At 40.7% G+C, this 18,390-nt stretch overlaps 1 protein-coding gene across 1 annotated transcript in view; it reads left to right on the top strand.

Annotated features, from left to right (window-relative positions):
• The window catches only part of LOC122558125 (mucin-6-like), a 314,704-nt gene that overhangs the window by 268,459 nt on the left and 27,855 nt on the right, over nt 1-18,390 (top strand). Inside the window, exon 23 of the mRNA XM_087996204.1 lies at nt 1,199-1,438. Coding sequence (XP_087852330.1) covers nt 1,199-1,438 — 240 coding nt within the window. The remainder of the gene's footprint in view (nt 1-1,198; nt 1,439-18,390) is intronic.

Consider the following 18,390-nt stretch of genomic DNA (forward strand, 5'->3'; position numbering starts at 1 on the left):
CTCAGAAGGGTCCCAGTTCCATGTTCCCATACATGTCCTGAATTCATCAGCCTTACCTGTAAGATCCTTCGCATTGAAATAAATGTAGTTTAATTCTTCAATTACCTCGTTCTCTGACTTTCTCTTGTCTGCCTTTTCTAATTAAATTGCTGTTTTCTGATTCAGAACCATCCTCATCTATCTTTATATATTTACTGTCACTTAGGAACCACCCATTCCACTTCTCTGCTAGTTTAAAGAGTCCCAAAATAGAATTAGCAATCTCCCTGGCAGTATATTGGTCCCTTTCCAGTTCAGGTGAAACCCATCCCTTTTGAGCAGGTCTTTTCTGCCCCAGAAGCGATTCCAATGATCTAAAAAACCTGAATCCTTGCACATTGCACCATCTCTTCAGCCATTGATTTATCTGTTCAATCCTTTCATTCCAACTCTAATTAGAATGTGGCACTCTAATTAGAATGTACCCCTTTCCTTAAATCTGTCAGTCTTACCAATGTGTATAACAACTTCCGGCTTTTCACTCTCCCCTTTGACAATATGATTTAACCAGTTTTGGACATCCTTAACCTTGGAACCGTACTATGCTAGATTCATACTCATAGCCACAGAGTGTCCTGTCTATGCCCCTCACATGAGAGTCTCCCATAACAGTTATTCTTTTGAATCTTCACAAACCCCACTTAACACAAGATTCATTCTTGGTGCCCAAGATCTGACCGCCCCCTCTATTTTCCTCTAATAGAGTATCCCCTTCAACAATACCCAAAACAGAATATCTGTTTGACAGAGGAATAGCCACAGGAGACTGCTTAACTCCCTTGTTACTTTTCCTGACTGTCCCCTATCTGTCTGACTCATCCTGCTGTATAACCACTTCTCTAAATCTGCTAACCATCACACTGTGTCTTTTGAATGCCCTCTGTGACATTAATCCTAAAAAGAAGTTCTTAAAAGCACCTTATATATTTTTAAAACTCCTTCTTTACCCACAGATTGTAATCTTAAGCATGCAAAACATAAAAAATGTAAAATCTTAAAAAAAACAAGCACTCAGCTGAAACTCTGAACCAAATGAGATGAACAGCTATGTTGGTTAAGCTGCTTAATTTGTTAACCTTTTTGTGATTGATTAATTTCAATTCTTAGGTATACAATGTTTTAACTTTTGAAAAAATCATGTTCTATCACTTTTTTTCAGTTTGCAGTGTGTGGACTCTGTGGTAATTACAATGGAAATGCAGATGATGAATATATAACCCAGAATAAATACCTAGTCTCCAATGTACTGACCTTTGCAAATTCTTGGAAGGAAGATCCTACATGCAGAGATGTGACTGAAGTTGTATTTCCATGTCACAAAAATCCATATCGTTTGGCCAGAGCTGAAAAAATGTGTGCTATAATTAACAATAAGGTGTTTGAGCCATGTCACAAATTGGTGAGTGTTCTATCAGTTGTATATCGTACTGTAGTATTTTACTACTGTGGCAAAACTGAGCATTTTTAGGGTTGAAGTTTGTCAATTTTTCTCATTTTGACACTGTAACTTTGGAAATTGGATGTAACAAAGTAACATCCAGCTATGTGCATAAATAGGATTTCCACAAAGCTTCTGGATAAATTAAGCGGGCAGAGTGGACACAACCCTAAAAATGTGCAGCTCTTTATTCGTTAATTTACAATTTGGACTCTTTATTGTTACCTACACAATTTTTAGCTCTGTTCACAGGGCATAGATAACAATTTGAAAGATGGGAGAAGCGTGACCTAATAGAGATCTTTAAAATTAGGAACGGTATGGATATGGGCGGCACAGTGGCTCAGTGGTTAGCACTGCTGCCTCACAGCACCAGGACCCAGGTTCAATTCCAGCCTCGGGCGACTGTCTGTGTGGAGTTTGCACATTCTCCCTGTGTCTGCATGGGTTTCCTCCGGGTGCTCCGGTTTCCTCCCACAGTCCAAAGATGTGCAGGTTAGGTGAATTGCTCGCGCTAAATTGTCCGTAGAGTTAGGTGCATTAGTTAGGGGGAATGGGTTACACTTCGGAGGGTTGGTGTGGACTAGTTGGGCCCAAGGGCCTGTTTCCACACTGTAGGTAATCTAATCTAGTGTAGGTAATCTAACCTCTCCCCTTGTGAGGAAGAACATCAATATTAGGTACTCACTGAGAAATCCAATACAAAATTCAGAAGAAACCATGTGAATGTGCCACACGAGTAGTCAAAGTGAAGACTATAGATGCAATGAAAGGGAAATTTAGCAAAGCATATGAAGGAGATGGTTACCATTGGAAGGTTAAATGAGAAAAAATGGAAAGAAGCCTGAGTGGACCATAAAACTGTGCTTGCATTTTAGGTTAATTTACCTTTTTCTCATATAAACCTGAATGCTCATGAAAACAGCAACTATAGAGAGAGAGAGAAAAAAAGAGGCCTTCCATCCAATGTGGAGAAAGTTGTATATTTGACAGTACAGACATAGGATGAGAAAGAAGAGGAGGAGGAGGAGAGATCCAAAGGATAGATGGCAGGCGGGTTTAAATGTCACATATCCTTTGAAGCATCCTATGGTGTAAAAGGTATGACATAAATGCAAATATTTTCTTTTAAAAGTGATGATTAAAAAGGAAATGTTAAGTAAAGAAACAAAATAGATGAAGCTTAAAATGGCAATTGCAGGTACCTGCTGCAAGAAAAATAGAACAATATCTGTGAGCTGTTTATTAAACTCACCCTTGAGGATGGATCATTGAAAAGTACCTCATATTCAGCATCCACAGTATTCTAGTTTTGTTGCATAAAACACCCAGTTCCAGTCACTGTGGACTGTACAATTCAATGAGATGTGAAAGGAGAGAAGGCATCAAAATGTGCAGTTACCCCCATGTTCATTGCTTCTAATGCAAGTATTATGTACACTTTGTTCTGTCTGCTCATTTGAACAATTGCACTGTCCGGCACTAAGCATGGTATTCAGTACCGATGTGCTGGTGCTAGTTCCCAGGTTAAAGTTAGCCCGCAATATTTGAAACCAGACTCCATCTCTCAGTGGGGAGGTGCATTATGGCTGGAACAAATGCTTGAATTGGTTGTAGAAAAGAGCGTGAGCAAGAAGAAGGGTGAATTATGGCCCAAAATGGCAGAGAGCAGCCCCCAAATCCTCCAATGTTTCATTTAAAGCCTTAATTCAAGAGATAGGAGGAGAGATATCATCTCTCGACAATTGAATGGACTTTCCAAACATACTCAAAGGAATCAATGGAAGCAATGAGTAATGCCAGAACTCTAACTTGAAGGAGTTAGATTCATGTGCCTTCAGCAATTCGGTGATCCTCATTATTTTATGATTTACAAATTGCAGGCAGTGGAAACGTGTACCTTTTTCTTTTAGCCACCTCTCTTCACCACAACCCGAGCCTTACGACTTTTCTCTTTTCAGATTCCTGAGATTTGCAACCTAGCCATGCAGAGTGAGGTTTAGGGACAGAAAAACAATGATGAACAAAGGATATGGTGACTCACTCACATGTACAGTTGCTAGCTCAAATACTGACACTGCATTGTACAGGTTATCTTGGAGATAATAACTTCAAGTGATGAGATGCTAGGCATAAATGGTCTGCAACTAGAGCAGGAGATAAGCATGGTACAAGTATCAACTCACTGAAGAACAGGAGTGTACACAGGTTCTGCTATGGAGAATTGTGATGATAACTATGTTTGGGTGGCCTACAAAAGTGGTCTGATAGATATGCGCATTGAAATACTTGATGCATCAGCATGCCTGACAGAACGTCTCGGTGAAAGTCAAAGAATATGATGTTATCCAGCACCAGCTTATCATAGAGCACAGGGCATGTCATAGAACTTGGAACACATACTGTTCAGTGAGGGCATGATGACCAACATGACATTAGACTCTGCATACTACAGCACTAGTGGCTGATATTTCCAGTTCCATTCAATTCAAATTGAACTCACGAAACCTCTACTTTTGTCAGAAAGGCTTGACTTGCTGTCATCATAGTTGTAGATGCCAGGGTTCAGAGAGATTCACATCCTATCCTAAAACACATTGATAGGATTGCTTATGAGAATAGATGTTAATGACAATGTTAATTCTGTTTAGTTGTATGCTGATGGCTGAGCATTAACTGGGCTTAAAGATGGTTATTGGTATATAAGCTATATGTTTGTAATGAGTAAATAAATTACCTAAATGTAACATCATGTATATAATAAATGTGAGTAAAAACTGGCCCCAATGCCTTCTTTTACCAATGCGCTTTCTGGATTACAATATGTCTGCAGAGGGTAGTTGTCTAAAGGTGAGGGTTGGAAACTAAGAAAAATAATTTCATATAAAACTACAGATTTAATGGTTACTGTAGAACATAGAATGAAGAAATGTAAGTTCTTGGAAGATGATTACATTCTGGTTTCCTTAGCTTTTGGATCTTGTGAGCATTTCAAGAATGGAACAAGTATATGGGCAATAATTAGAAGGAGGCAAAGGTGAGGACTGCAGATGCTGGAGATTAGAGTCAAGATTAGAGTGGTGCTGGAATGCACAGCAGTTCAGGCAGCATCCGAGGAACAGGAAAATCGATGTTTCGGGCAGGAACCCTTCATCAGGAATGAGTAATTAGAAGGAGTATGATCTGAAGTATTTTGAGAGATGGATGCCCGTCAGTTAGATAGTGATAAAAGTTCTGATTTTCAATTAGATTTATTACAGGAAATTTACATGGAGATGATCAGTTAAATGTCCATGAATAATGTTATTATAAATTTTAAGAAACAGAATGACACACCATGAATTAATATATCATGAAATCTCATAAGTTGTATAATAAAAAGAACAAAGTCCAATCTATGGATTTCTACATCAGTGAAATTGTTGGATTCTGCTAAAGTGTCATATGCACAGGCTCCTAGATCTAACATAGAGTCACAAACATGTATAGCATGGAAATAGACCCTTCGCTCTAACTTGTCCATGCTGGCCAGATATCCTAAATTAATCAGGTCATATTTGCCAGCATTTGGCCCATATTCCTATTCATGTTCCATCCAGATGTCTTCTCTTGCAAACTAGCTTCCACTACTTTCTATGTCAGCTCAGTCCATACAAGCACCGCTCTCTGCATGCAAATGTTGTTTCTTAGGTCCCTTTTAAATCTTTCTCCTCTCACCCTAAACCTATGCCCTCTAGTTCTGGACTCCCCACCCCAGGGATAAGACCTTGTGTATTGACCCTATCCATGCCACTTGTCAATTTGTAATCTTCTATAAGATCACCCCTTAGCCTCCAACACTCCAAGGAAAACAGCCCCCGCCTGTTAAGCGTTTCCCTAAAGCTCAAACCCTCCAACCCTGGCAACATTTTTATAACTTTTTTCTCAACCCTTTCAAAATTCATAACATTATTCCAGTAAGAAGGAGACCAGAATTACACACAAATTTCCAAAAGTGGTCTAACCAATGTTCTGTACAGCTGCAACATGAACTCCTAACTCATATATTCAGTGGGTGGAACAATAAAGGAAAGCATACCAAACACCACCTTCACTATTCCTATCTGCCTGCAACTCCACTTTCAAGGAGTTGTGAACCTGCACTCTAAGGTATCTTTGCTCAGCAATATTCCCCAGGACCTTACCATTAAGTGTAATAAGTCTTGCTCTGATTTGCCTTTCCAAACTGCAGGATCTCACATTTATCTAAATTAAACTCTATCTGCCATTCCTTGGTCCATAGATCCATTTGATCAAGATCCTATTGTACTCTGAGGTAACCTTCTTCGCTGCCCACTACGCCACCAATTTTGGTGTCATCTGTAAATTTACCAATTCTACCTTCAAGCCAGTACTGTATCCAGAAGACAGAGGGTGGGGGATTGCTTTGCAAACTGGAGGCCTGTGACCAGTGGTGTGCCACAAGGATCGGTGCTGGGTCCACTATTTTTCATCATTTATGCAAATGATTTGGATAGGAACATATGAGGTGTAGTTGGTAAATTTGCAGGTGACACCATAGTTGGTGGCATAGTGGGCAGTGAAGAAGGTTACCTCAGAGTACAATAGGATCTTGATCAGATGGGTCCATGAGCCAAAGAGTGGCAGATAGAGTTTAATTTAGATAAATGCGAGGTGCTGCAGTTTGGAAAGGCAAATCAGAGCATGATTTGTTACACTTAGTGGAAGAGTCCTGGGAAATGTTGCTGAACAAAGAGACCTTAGAGTGAAGATTCACAGTTCCTTGAAAGTGGAGTATTTCCTGTATTTCATGTGATCTAACTTGCTAACCAGTCTACTGTGAGGAAACATTGTGAACATCTTACTGAAATCCATATAGATCACGTCGACTGCTCTATCTTCATCAACCTTCTTTGTTACTTCGTCAAAAAGCTCAGTCAAATTAGTGAGACACTATTTACCATGCACTAGTGAGACACTATTTCCCATGCACACAGCCATTTTGACTATCTCTAATCATTTCTTGCCTATCGAAATACATGTAAATCCTGTCCCTCAGAATTCCCTCCAACAACTTGCCCACCATCGATGTCAGGCTCACTCGTCTATAGTTCCCAAGCTTTTCCTTACCGTTTTCAAAAATGAGAGAATTTGAATGTTTGCTAATAGAGGATTCAAGAACTAACGTATTTTGAAATTTGCTGGATGCAGAGAGCAATGTAGTGGAAGAAATGTTTGAAAAAAGTAGAATCAAGAAGTGAACATTTTCAATAGAAGTGTATTGTAGCTGAGGACAGGAATGCAGCACTAATGATAAATGAATCACAGCAATACACAAGGAATAATTGATAGGTATTTCAGATATGATTCAAAGTATCATTATGCAATAAACCAGAGAGCTGATACCTTCAAATTGACACATGACAAGAAGAATTCAGAGTAAGTAGGTGAAGATAATTTTGGAACTGAGCAAATATATTTGCCAGAAGGAATTTTAGCCCATGGATCAATGTGTTAATTATGGAATCCTTTACCTAACAGTGCTGAATAGTACTTGTACTTCACACAACAGATTGAGTAAATGATGCTTAGATTTACTAAGGAGGGAACATAAGTGACGTTTTTGTGTCTTGAGGTATGACTTGCTTTGGATCTGGTGGTGACAATATATTGAAGCCAAAAAGCCATAATTCCTATGAAGTAGTTAGAGTAGCCTTTAGAGATGCCAAGAGGCAGCATTGGACCGAATTTGAGGCTCAAACTTACCAAACAGACTCCAGCTGCCTATGGTAAGGCCTAAACAGCATTATGGGATACAAAATGAAGCAGAGCAAGATAGCAAACAAAGACACATTCCTCCCTTATGCATTCAATGCTTTCTGTGCTCGGTTTGAGCAGAATGTCAGTGGCGTGGTGACACCTGCCCAGACAACCCTGAACGCACCTGTTCCCTCAGTCACCACTGCAGACATCAAATCAGTCATCCTGGAAGTCAACCCAAGAAAAGCGACGGGCCCGGACAGTGTCCCCAGCTGAGCATTCAGATCCTGTGCAAACCAATTGGCGGAGGTATTCACCGACATGTTCAACCTCTCTCTACTACAAGCTGAAGTCCCCACTTGCTCCAAGAAGACCACCATCATCCCAGTACCTAAGAAAGCACATGCAATGTGCCTTAATGACTACCACCAAGTGGCTCTGGCCTCAATAATCATGAAATGCTTTGAGAGACTGGTCATGGCCTACATTAACTCCAGTCTCCCAGCCTGCATCGATCCCTTACAATTTGCCTACCGATGTAACAGGTCCACTGCTGATGCCATATACTCAGCCCTGCACTCATCCCTGGTACATCTGGACAACAAACACACCTATGTCAGACTCCTGCTCATTGACTACAGCTCCATCTTCAACACCAGTATCCCTGCCAGACTGATCTCAAAACTCTGTGACCTTGGTCTCAGCTCTACCCTCTGCTACTGTGTCATAAAGCGATGGTTGACATCCCCTTCTGAGAACTAAAACCAAATCACCATAAGGGGAGCACTTTGCCCTATAATCTATTAAAATGAGTGTGAGATGGGGTGTAGTCTGTTTTTTTTCAGCAACTTCCTAGTGGTTAAGCAAAAGAAATCCCTGACATTCACTTTAAAATCACCAAGGGATAATTTATTTATCTAACTTTAACAGTAAACAAATTAACTAAACTATTAACAAACCGAATAAAGCTCTTCTAACTACTAACTATTCCTGAATAAAACAAGATTCTGATGGTATGCTGATACAATCAATTCATGTCCTCCTCATATTAAAAAAAGAACTTCGTCCCTCAGAAATACTGCCAGGTTACATGTCTTCTGGAACTTTGTATGTCTTCTCTGCAGATTCTTCTGTCAAGAATGTTTGTCTGTAAATTCGTCTGTCAGGAATGTAGATGGGTGTGCCACAGTACTGTGGTAAATAGATAGTGCTTTCTCTAAGAGTGGAGGTTTGTTGTCTCAGCATATGGCAGTTAGCTCTGTCGATTTTTCAACAGCCCCTTCTTTTATATCCTTGATGGCCTATCAATATTTTTATAATTGGATTGGTCCTCTGTTGTCAAAACCATCAGATTTAAATTTAACAAGTTTTTGGGAGCGAATGGATTCAAATTGATTGGTTAAATTTAAAACCTGCTGTCTTGATAAGACTGCTGGTTTTCCTTTCGATTCAAAGTGTTTCAGTTCAGGTCCTGTGTGTACTAGCAAACTCAAGCTGTTGCCAGACATCCATTTTAACTTTAAACATAGAAAAAAACACAATCTTTTAAAGAGATCATGCAATGCTTTCCCCATTTTACAATTTTACACACATCAACTTCATAACACCTTCCCCATTAAGAAAAAATGAACCATCATTATGAAAAGATGGCTTCTTGTTTTCTTTAAACATGTTAACTCCATTACATCATTAGATCCATAGCTCATTAATCTAAAGTTATATTTTATACTCATTCTATTTATACATAATATTGAATACTACCGTTTTTATCTTATACAAACATTTTTCTTCTGAACCAGCAGTAAAGCATCCACGATAATGTTTTCATGACCCGCAACATCCACAATCCCTAAATTAAATGCTTGTGACATGAGACTCCGACGAAATGATCCAGTGTTCTTGTCCTTAAATCTTTCCAGAAATGTCAAAGGATTGTGATCGGTATACACAATTGTCTCAAATGTTTTTTTGTAATGTAAACATTAAAATGGTGTGAGACCATTACCAAACTCAATAACTCTTTTCAAGTGGTGGAATATTTTTCTGGTGCATGTTGAGTAATTTTTGAAAAATAGCCAATTGGCCTGTGAAATCCACACACATCCTTCTGTAACAACACAACTCGAACAATTACAGCACTTGCATCAATGGTGACTTTAAAGGGTTTCAGAAAATTTGGCATACCTAAAACTGGTGCGGTGGTTAACTCTACTTTTAAATTCTCAAATGCCTCCTGGCATTGTTCTATTCGCCTAAATTTTGTGTTCTTTTTCAACAAATCCATCAACTGTGCCACAATACAACTAAAATTTGGTACAAATTTCCTATAGAATTTGCTCAATCCTAAAAATTGTAGTACTTCCTTCCTCAAGGATGCTTTTGAAAATTCCACAATAGTTTTCGTCTTCACATTCCTTGATGTCATCCATCTGTGTCCTAAGAATGCCACTTCTGCCTACGCAATTCCGTTTTGCCAAGTTTATGACCAACTTTGCCTTCCGTTGTCTCTCAAACAGCTCTGCCAAATGCTCAGTGATTTTTCCACGAATGGCTAAAGATTACTAAGTCATCTATGTCGACAGCACAAGTAGTCAACCCTGCAATAACTCTATTCATGAGTCTTTGAAAAGTGGCTGGTGCATTTTTCATTCCAAAGGGCATTATTTTGAATTGTGCAGGTTAGGCGAATTGGCCATGCTAAATTGCCCATAGTGTTAGGGGAATGGGTCTGGGTGAGTTGTGCTTCGGCGGGTCGGTGTGGACTTGTTGGGCCGAAGACCCTGTTTCCACACTGTAAGTAATCTAATCTAATCTAAAAAAAAATCAGAATCTTCTTTAGCTCTCTCCGACAAAGGTACTTGTCAGTAACCAGAATATAAGTGCTTGTCCCACTTTTTCCACACAATGCTCCTGTCTTGGAATTGGGTATGAGTCAGATTTTGTCACAGCATTGACCTTCCGATAATCCACACAGAATCATTGAGTACCATCAGGCTTCAGAACAAACACGATAGGCGAACTCCAGTCGCTTTAGCTCGTCTCTATGAAGTCTCTTGGAGCTTCGCTTCCACTTTCTTCTGAACCTGCACTGTTTTGAGAGGACTAAGCCTGTAGGGGTATTGTTTTATCAAAGCAACATTCCCAATGTCAACTTCATGTATTATGGCATTAAACTTTCCCATTCTATTTCTACGTAAGTCCTCATAGCACTGTAACAAATTCTTCAATTCAGTTCTCTGTTCCTGGGACAGATTGCTCACTTCCCCATCCCGTTCCTTGAGGACTTCCTCATTAGTCAATTTATTCTGAGGCACATCAAAATCCAAATCTTCTGGGTTTGATTCCTCAATCTGAATGGCAGTAACTAATACCTGTTTCTCCAGTTCCCGTTCCCTGTCATAATACTGTTTCAGCATGTTGACATGATATACCTGATAAATTGTTTTCCTATCTGGCATCTTTATCAGATAATTCACCAAACTTAACTTCTCAATCTGAAAGGGACCACTAAACCTTGCTTTAAATGAAATCTCTTACTACTGGTAACAGCACCAATACTTTATCCCCACAGGCAAACATACAAATTTCAGATTTCTTATTTGCCTCTTGCATCATTAGATTCTGTGCCACCTCAAATTCACTTACTCTGTTTAATGTTTCTCTTACCTCAGATATGTAATCCAACTGTGAGATCTCTGACTTTAGACCAATCAACTTTTCCTTAATTAATTTTTAAAGGCCGTCTTACTTCACGTCCAAATATAAATTCAAGTGGCATAAACCTGGTTGATTTATTTGGAGCCTCTCTAATAGCAAATGATATAAGTGGGATACCTTTATCTCAATCATTTGGGTAATCCTGGCAATAAGCCCTCAACATTCTCTTTCCAATGCTCCCTGGGGATTCGGAATGGTACACATTTGATGTCAAGTGTTTGATGCCTAAACTATCCATGACCTCTTTAAATAATGTGGCAGTAAAATTGGACACATGGTCTAACTGACTGTGTGGAGTTTGCACATTCTCCCCGTGTCTGCGTGGGTTTCCTCCAGGTGCTCCGGTTTCCTCCCACAGTTCAAAATGTGCAGGTTAGGTGAATTGACCATGCTAAATTGCCTGTAGTGTTGAGTGAAGGGATAATTGTAGGGGAATGGGTCTGGGTGGGTTGCACTTTGGTGGGTCGATGTGGACTTGTTAGGCCGAAGGGCTTGTTTCCACACTAAGTAATCTAAATTGAATTTCTCTCAGTAATCCATAATGGGTAATGAAAGCAAGCAACTCCTCCAGAACCTCTTCTGCATGGCATTCTATAATGGAACTACCTCTGGAAACCTCGAAGGCACATCCATTATGATTGGCAAATACCGATTCCCACTTTTGATTTCAGGGTGGAGAACTGCACAATGAATTATAACCATGTAAATGGTTCTTCAGAAGTGGGAATGGCATCAAAGGTGCTGGTTTTTTCACTGCCTGTGGCTTGCCTAACCATCTTGCATATATGACAAGTACAGCAAAATTCAACCACATCTTTATGTAATCCAGGCCAATAAAATTGCTTCTGTATCTTAGCCTGAGTCTTCCTCACTCCTGGATGACCTATTACAGGTAATTTGTGTGCTACCCACAATACTTCCTGTATGTATTTTACCAATAACACAACTTGGCGAACTTCTGCCCATTTCTCATCTGCACAGCCTGCCAAGGAACTCAATTTTTGCTTTAAGACGTTATTCTTAAGATAATAGCATTCTGGAATACACTCAGATTCCTTTTTCAAGTAGGCTTTATGATATAAATTCTTTATCATCTCATCTTTTTGTTGTAACTCCATTAATCTGTCAGAACTAAATACCTCTGTCTGATCCATTACCTGCCTAGGTTTTTCCTTTCCCATATCATCAAGCAGAGTGTCAGCTAATTGGACCTCAACTCCGTCATCTTTATTCTTTGTTTTTCCTTCTTTATTTAACTTTTGGCAGCGGGATCTGGTCACGACACAATCTGGGAAGATTCCAGGGTATTTTTTTTAACTCTTCAGTTCCCTGGTTTTCTTCAGGCTTTTCCACTACACTCTCACCTATGATCCTGCTATATTGTTACAATGAATCAACTGTTTTCCTGAAATAGCCAATTTTTCTATCACTTCCCCAGTCTTGATTGAACTTTCTAGCCTTATCTTACACAGGGGAAGACTACTCCCCTCTCCATTTATTCCACAGATTACAATTCTCTTGGACAGTATTTCAGAAGGAGTGCAAATATTTTCAACTCATTGAGACAGACTAGTTCCTGTATCTCTGAATATTTTAACTTCTTTACCTAATCCCCTGTTGTATCTGAGCAAATCTTATACACACGGGTGAAGGCTTTGAAAAGATCGAGACGCCTTCCTATCCAACCCCTGACTCGACTGTGCACTCTCCTGCAATTCGTCGACTTCTCTCAGGATTTCTTTCGCCTCCTTAACTAACCCCACTGGTTTAGACTTTTTTCCCACATCCTTCTTCCTCGTGCCTTTCTTAAACCATCAGTACTGTGACATGTCCCACCTTATTACAGTGAAAACACCCGAGGCCTTTCACCTCTTTTCCACCCTTTTGGGTTTCTTTTTTCACCTGTGGTAAACTGTTCCCTGTCTGATCTACATTTTGGTTTTCATTGAAGGATCCCTCTCTTTCCCAATTGCTATCCCTCACAGAATGAAATTGCTCTCAAAAACTAGATTTTGATTTATACAGTAGTGCGTATTTATCTGCCATCTCTGCAGCTCTTCTCACTGTTGTAACTTTCTGCTCCTCAACATGAGTTCTTATCACTTCTGGAAGTGAGTTTTTAAAGTCCCCCAGCAGAATAACATCTCGAAGAGCCTCATATGTTTTTCTATCTTTAATGCTCTCACTCATCTTTCAAGTTGCTCTGTTTAATTCTTTCAAACTCGATACAAGTCTGACCTGGTTCCTTACTTACATTTCTGAACTGTTGTCTATAAGCTTCTGGTACCAATTCATGGGCACTCAGAATAGCCTTCTTTTTACTTATTCATATTCTCTTGACATCTCCTCTGACAATGCTGCATCAAATCACTAGCCCTGCCTACCAATTTTATGGCCAGTTGATCTGTTTAACCAATTTCTGAAAGGAAAGGAAAAAGGCCTCTACGCCTCTTTCATCAAATTTTGGTAATATTTTGACATATTTGTATATATCCCTACCAGGTCTTTAGCTTTGATAGGTTTGCTTATCATCACTATTCTCACTAAACCTACTTAGTACCTTCACCTCCATCCTGTTATGTTGACGTTCCTGTCCAATTGCCAGCTTCTGAAGTTCAAACTTTCTTTCTCCCTTTCTTCTCTCACTTTTTTCCTCTGTTTGTAACCATAAATCAGTCTGCTTCAGTTCCCTATTTTCTTTCTTTTTCCCTTTTAAGTTCACTTTCTAACTCCAATTGTATCATTTGCAATTTAATTTTTTCTAACTCCACTGCACTTGATTGTTTGGCTAACTCTGTTACAATTTCAGCTTTCATGTTAGATTAGATTACTTACAGTGTGGAAACAGGCCCTTCGTCCCAACAAGTCCACACTGAAGCTCTGAAGAGCAACCCACCCAGATCCATTCCCCTACATTTACCCCTTCACCTACATTTACCCCTTCACCTAACACTACAGGCAATTTAGCATGGCCAATTCACTAAACCTGCACATTTTTGGACTGTGGGAGGGATCCGGAGCACCCGGAGGAAACGCACGCAGACAAGGGGAGAATGTACAAACTCCACATAGACAGTTGCCTGAGGTGGGAATTGAACCCGGGTCTGTGGCACTGTGAGGCAGCAGTGCCGCCCACTATCCTAGTTATCCCTAGTTAAACCCATTTTTAGCCTATTTGCTAATTCTACATATGTCATCTTTTTCTACCTTTCTAAACTTTCTTGGCAAATTTGGGAAGCATTTTTGACCCCCAGAGCCTCTTTAACAATGTTAAGAACCATTTTCCCACTTCTGATTTAACAAACAACAAGCAACCGAAATTAAATAGATTTTCCACTTCTCACTTATGTTTTATTTAAAAATCTAGGACATTAGTGCCCAAGTCTGTTCAAATCTGCTGGGACCTTTAATACCTGAAATCTGTTCAAATCTGCCCAGATCCCTCCAGATCTGTCCAGATCCCGGACCCAATCTGTCCGAATCCATCCAAATCCCGGACACGATCTGTCAGTCATGGCTAAGATCCTGAATCTATTGTGAAGGATGAGATTTCTGAATTCTTGGAAGTGTATGGTAGAATAGGGCAAAGTCAGCATGGTTTCATCAGGGAGAGGTCATGTCTGACAAGTCTGCTAGAATTCTTTGAGGAAATAACAAGCATGTTAGACCAAGGAGAGCCAATGGATGTTATCTACCTGGACTTCAAAAAGGCCTTTGACAAGGTGCCACACAGGAAGCTACTGAGTAAGGTAAGGGCCCATGGTGTCAGAGGCAATGTACTAGCATGGAAAGAACTTGGCTGTCTGGCAATAGCAGAGAGTGGGGATAAAAGGGTCCTTCTCAGGATGGCAACCATTGACAATTGGGTTTCTGCAAGGCTCAGTCTTAGAACCACAACTTTCACTTTATACATTAATGATCTAGATGAAGGAACTGAGGGCATTCTGGCTACATTTGCAGATGATGCAAACATTGGCAGTACTGAGGAGGTGGGGAGGCTGCAGAAGGATTTGGACAGGCTAGGAGAGTTGGCAAAGAAGTAGCAGATGGAGTACAATGTGGAAAAGTGTGAGGTCGTGCACTTTAGTAGGAAGAATAGAGGCTTGGGCTATTTTCTAATTGGACAGAAAATTCTGAAGTCTGAAATGCAAAGAGACTTGGGAGTTCTGATTCTCTCAAGGTAAGGTTGAGTTAGTAGTTAGGGAGGCAAATGCAATGATGGCATATATTTTGCGAAGACTTGAATATATAAAAGAAGGATGTACTTCTGAGGCTCTATTAGCTCTGGTCAGACACATTTGGAGTATTGTGGGCAGTTTTGGGCCCCATATCTCAGGAAGGATGTACTGGCCTTGGAACGTGTTCAGAGGAGGTTGATGAGAAAGGTCCCAGGAATGAAAAACTTAACACATGAGGAATGTATGAAGACTCTGGGTTTATACTCGGTCGAGTTTAGAAGGATGGGGAAGGATCTAATTGAAACATACAGAATACGCAAGGGCCTGGACAGAATAGATGTTGGGAAGATGTTTCCATTGGTAGGAGAGACTAGGACACAGGGGCATAGCCTTAGAGTAAACGGAAGACCTTTTAGAATGGAGATAAGGAGAAACTTCCTCAGCCAGAGAGTGGTGAATCTATGGACTTCATTGCCACTGAAGGCTATGGAGGCCAGGTCATTGAGTACATTTAAGACAGAGATAGATAGGTTCTTGAGTAGCAAGGGAATGAAGGGTTACGGGGAGAAAGCAGGGTTGAGAAACTTATCAGCCATGATTGAATGGCAGGGCAGACTTGATGGGCTGAATGGCCTAACTTCTGCTCCGATGTCTTATAGTCGAATCCCAGACCCGAACCCCGAATCTGTGATAAAGCATAGGTTGGCCCATCATTCCTGAAAACTAAAACCGAATTACCCAAAGGAGAGCACCTCACTCTGTATCTGTTAAAAGGAGTGTGAGAAGGCGTATAATCCATTTTTCAGCAACTTCTAGTGGTTAAATAAAATAAATCCCTGACACTCACTTGAAAATCAACAAATAACAATTTATTTATCTAACTCTAACGGTGAATAAACAAACAAATCAGTTATAACAACTAACTATTCCCGAATAAACAAGATTCTAACGGTTTGCTGTTCCAATAAATACAAACCCACCTCATATAACAAGAATATAGAATCTAGTTGCTCGAAGTTACAGCTAGATTACTTGTCTTCCAGAACTTCCAGTGTCTTCTCCGCTGATCCTTCTGTCAGGAATGTAGATGATGTGCCACGGTACCATGGTAAATAGATGGTGCTTTCTCTAAGAGCTGAGAGCTGTTATCTATTAGTAGATGGCAGTTGGCTCTGTCAATTTTTCAACTGTCCCCTTCTTTTATACCCTTGATGACCTATCAATATTTTTACAATTGGATTGGTCCTCTGTTGTTAAAGCCATCAGATTTAAATTTTATAGGTTTTTGTGGTTAATGGCCTGATTCAAATTGATTGGCTAAATTTCAAATCTGTTGACTCGATAAAACTACTGTTTGACCTTTCAATCCAAATTGTTTCAGTTTGGGTGCTGTGTGTACTAGCAAACTCAAGCTATTGCCAGACATCCATTTTAACTCTAAGCACATTAAACAACACCATCTTTTAAAGGGATCACACAATGCTTTCCCCATTTTACAATTGTATATACATCAACTTCACAACAACTGGATCTTTTGCTTTCTGACCCATAGACTGTAATCAGTGAAGATGGGTAATTGCACATCCTCCACAATAACACTCAACACTGGAGCCACCCAAGGACGTATCCTCAGCCCCTGCTGTACTCTCTACACCCACGTCTGGGTTGCCAAATTCTGAACAAATGCCATCTACAAGTTTTCTGATGATACCACCATAGTAGAATGGACATCCATCATTGATGAGTCAAAATACAGAAGGGAGATAGAGGGCTTGGTGATGTGGTGCAACGAGAACATCCTCTCTCCCAACATTGGCAAAATTTAAAAAACTAATCATTGACTTCAGAAAGAAAGGAGGAGAACACACCCACATCTACATCAGCGCAACTGAGGTTGAGTGGATGGAGAGCATCACGTTCCTCAGATTGATGATAAACCACAACCTGCACTGGACTTCCCACATTCATGTGATGGTCAAGAAGACACAGTAATGTTTCTTCTTCTTTTGGCTGCTCAGGAAATTTGTCATGTTCCAAAAGGACACTCAGCAACTTCTACAGATGTACCATCTAAAGTCTGGGTGCAAAATGACCTGGTATGGCAACTGCTGTGCCTAGGACTACATAAGAAACTACAGAAGGTGGTGTGCACAACCAAGAATATCACCATGGAATCCATTTCCATGGCTTGCTGCTGCAGGAACAGTTGGAAAGATGTGCTGGAAAAGCACAGCAGGTCTGGCAGCATCTGAGGAATAGGAGAGTCGACATTTCGGGCATAAGCCTTTCATCAGGAATGTGGAGGGGGAAGAGGGCTGAGAGATAAATTGGAGAGGGTGTGGCTGGGAGGAAGGTGGGCGGGAAGGTGGATGCAGCTGGGAGGTAATTTTGATAGGTCACTGAGGAGGATGGAGCATATAGTTGGGAAGGAAGGTGGACAGGTCAAGAGGGCGATGCTGAGTTGGAGGGTTGGATTTGGGATGAGGTGAAGGGTGGGGAGATTTGGAAACTGGTGAAGTTAATATTGTTGCTGTGTGGTTGTAGGGTCCCAAGGCGGAAGACAAGGCATTCTTCCTGTAGTTGGTGGGTGGCTTTGATTTGGCAGTGGAGACGGCCCAGGACTTGCATGTCCTTGGGGGAGTGCGAAGTGGAGTTGAAGTGGTTGCCACAGGGCAGTGGGGTTATTTGGTGTATGTCTCCCAAAGATATTCCCTGAACTATTCCGTAAGTTTGCGTTTTGTCTCCCCGATGTAGAGGAGACCACATAGAGAGCAACGGATACAGTAGATGAGGTGGGTGGATTTGCAGGAAAATCTCCGCTGGATTTGAAATGATCCTTTAGCGCTTTGGATGGAGGTTGGGGGAAGGTGTGGGCAGCGGCAAGGGAAGGTGCTGGGTGTGGAGGAAGGGTTGATGGGGATGTGGACCTTACAAGGGAGTCAAGGAGGGAATGATCTCTGTGGAACACAGAGGTGTGGAGAAAAATATATCTTTGGTAGTGGGGTCTGACTGTAGGTGGCAGAAATGGTGGAGGATAATGCACTGTATCCAGAGATTCGTAGGATAGAAGTTGAGGACCAGGGGTTTCTATCTTTTTTGCAGTTGTCGGAGTTGAGGGCATTGTTTTTTACGCAGGAGAAGAGATTGTGGTCCTTCAAATAGGAGGACACCTGGAGTGAAATTACTACTCCTGGGAGCAGATACGGTGGAGGAATTGGGAGTAAGGGATCGCGTTCTTACGAGGGTGGGGGTGGGATG

This window comes from Chiloscyllium plagiosum, unplaced genomic scaffold, assembly GCF_037043375.1.
Source record: "Chiloscyllium plagiosum isolate Xiang-an unplaced genomic scaffold, Cpla_swu_hap1 HiC_scaffold_18, whole genome shotgun sequence".
In the NCBI taxonomy this organism is placed as follows: Eukaryota; Metazoa; Chordata; class Chondrichthyes; order Orectolobiformes; family Hemiscylliidae; genus Chiloscyllium; species Chiloscyllium plagiosum.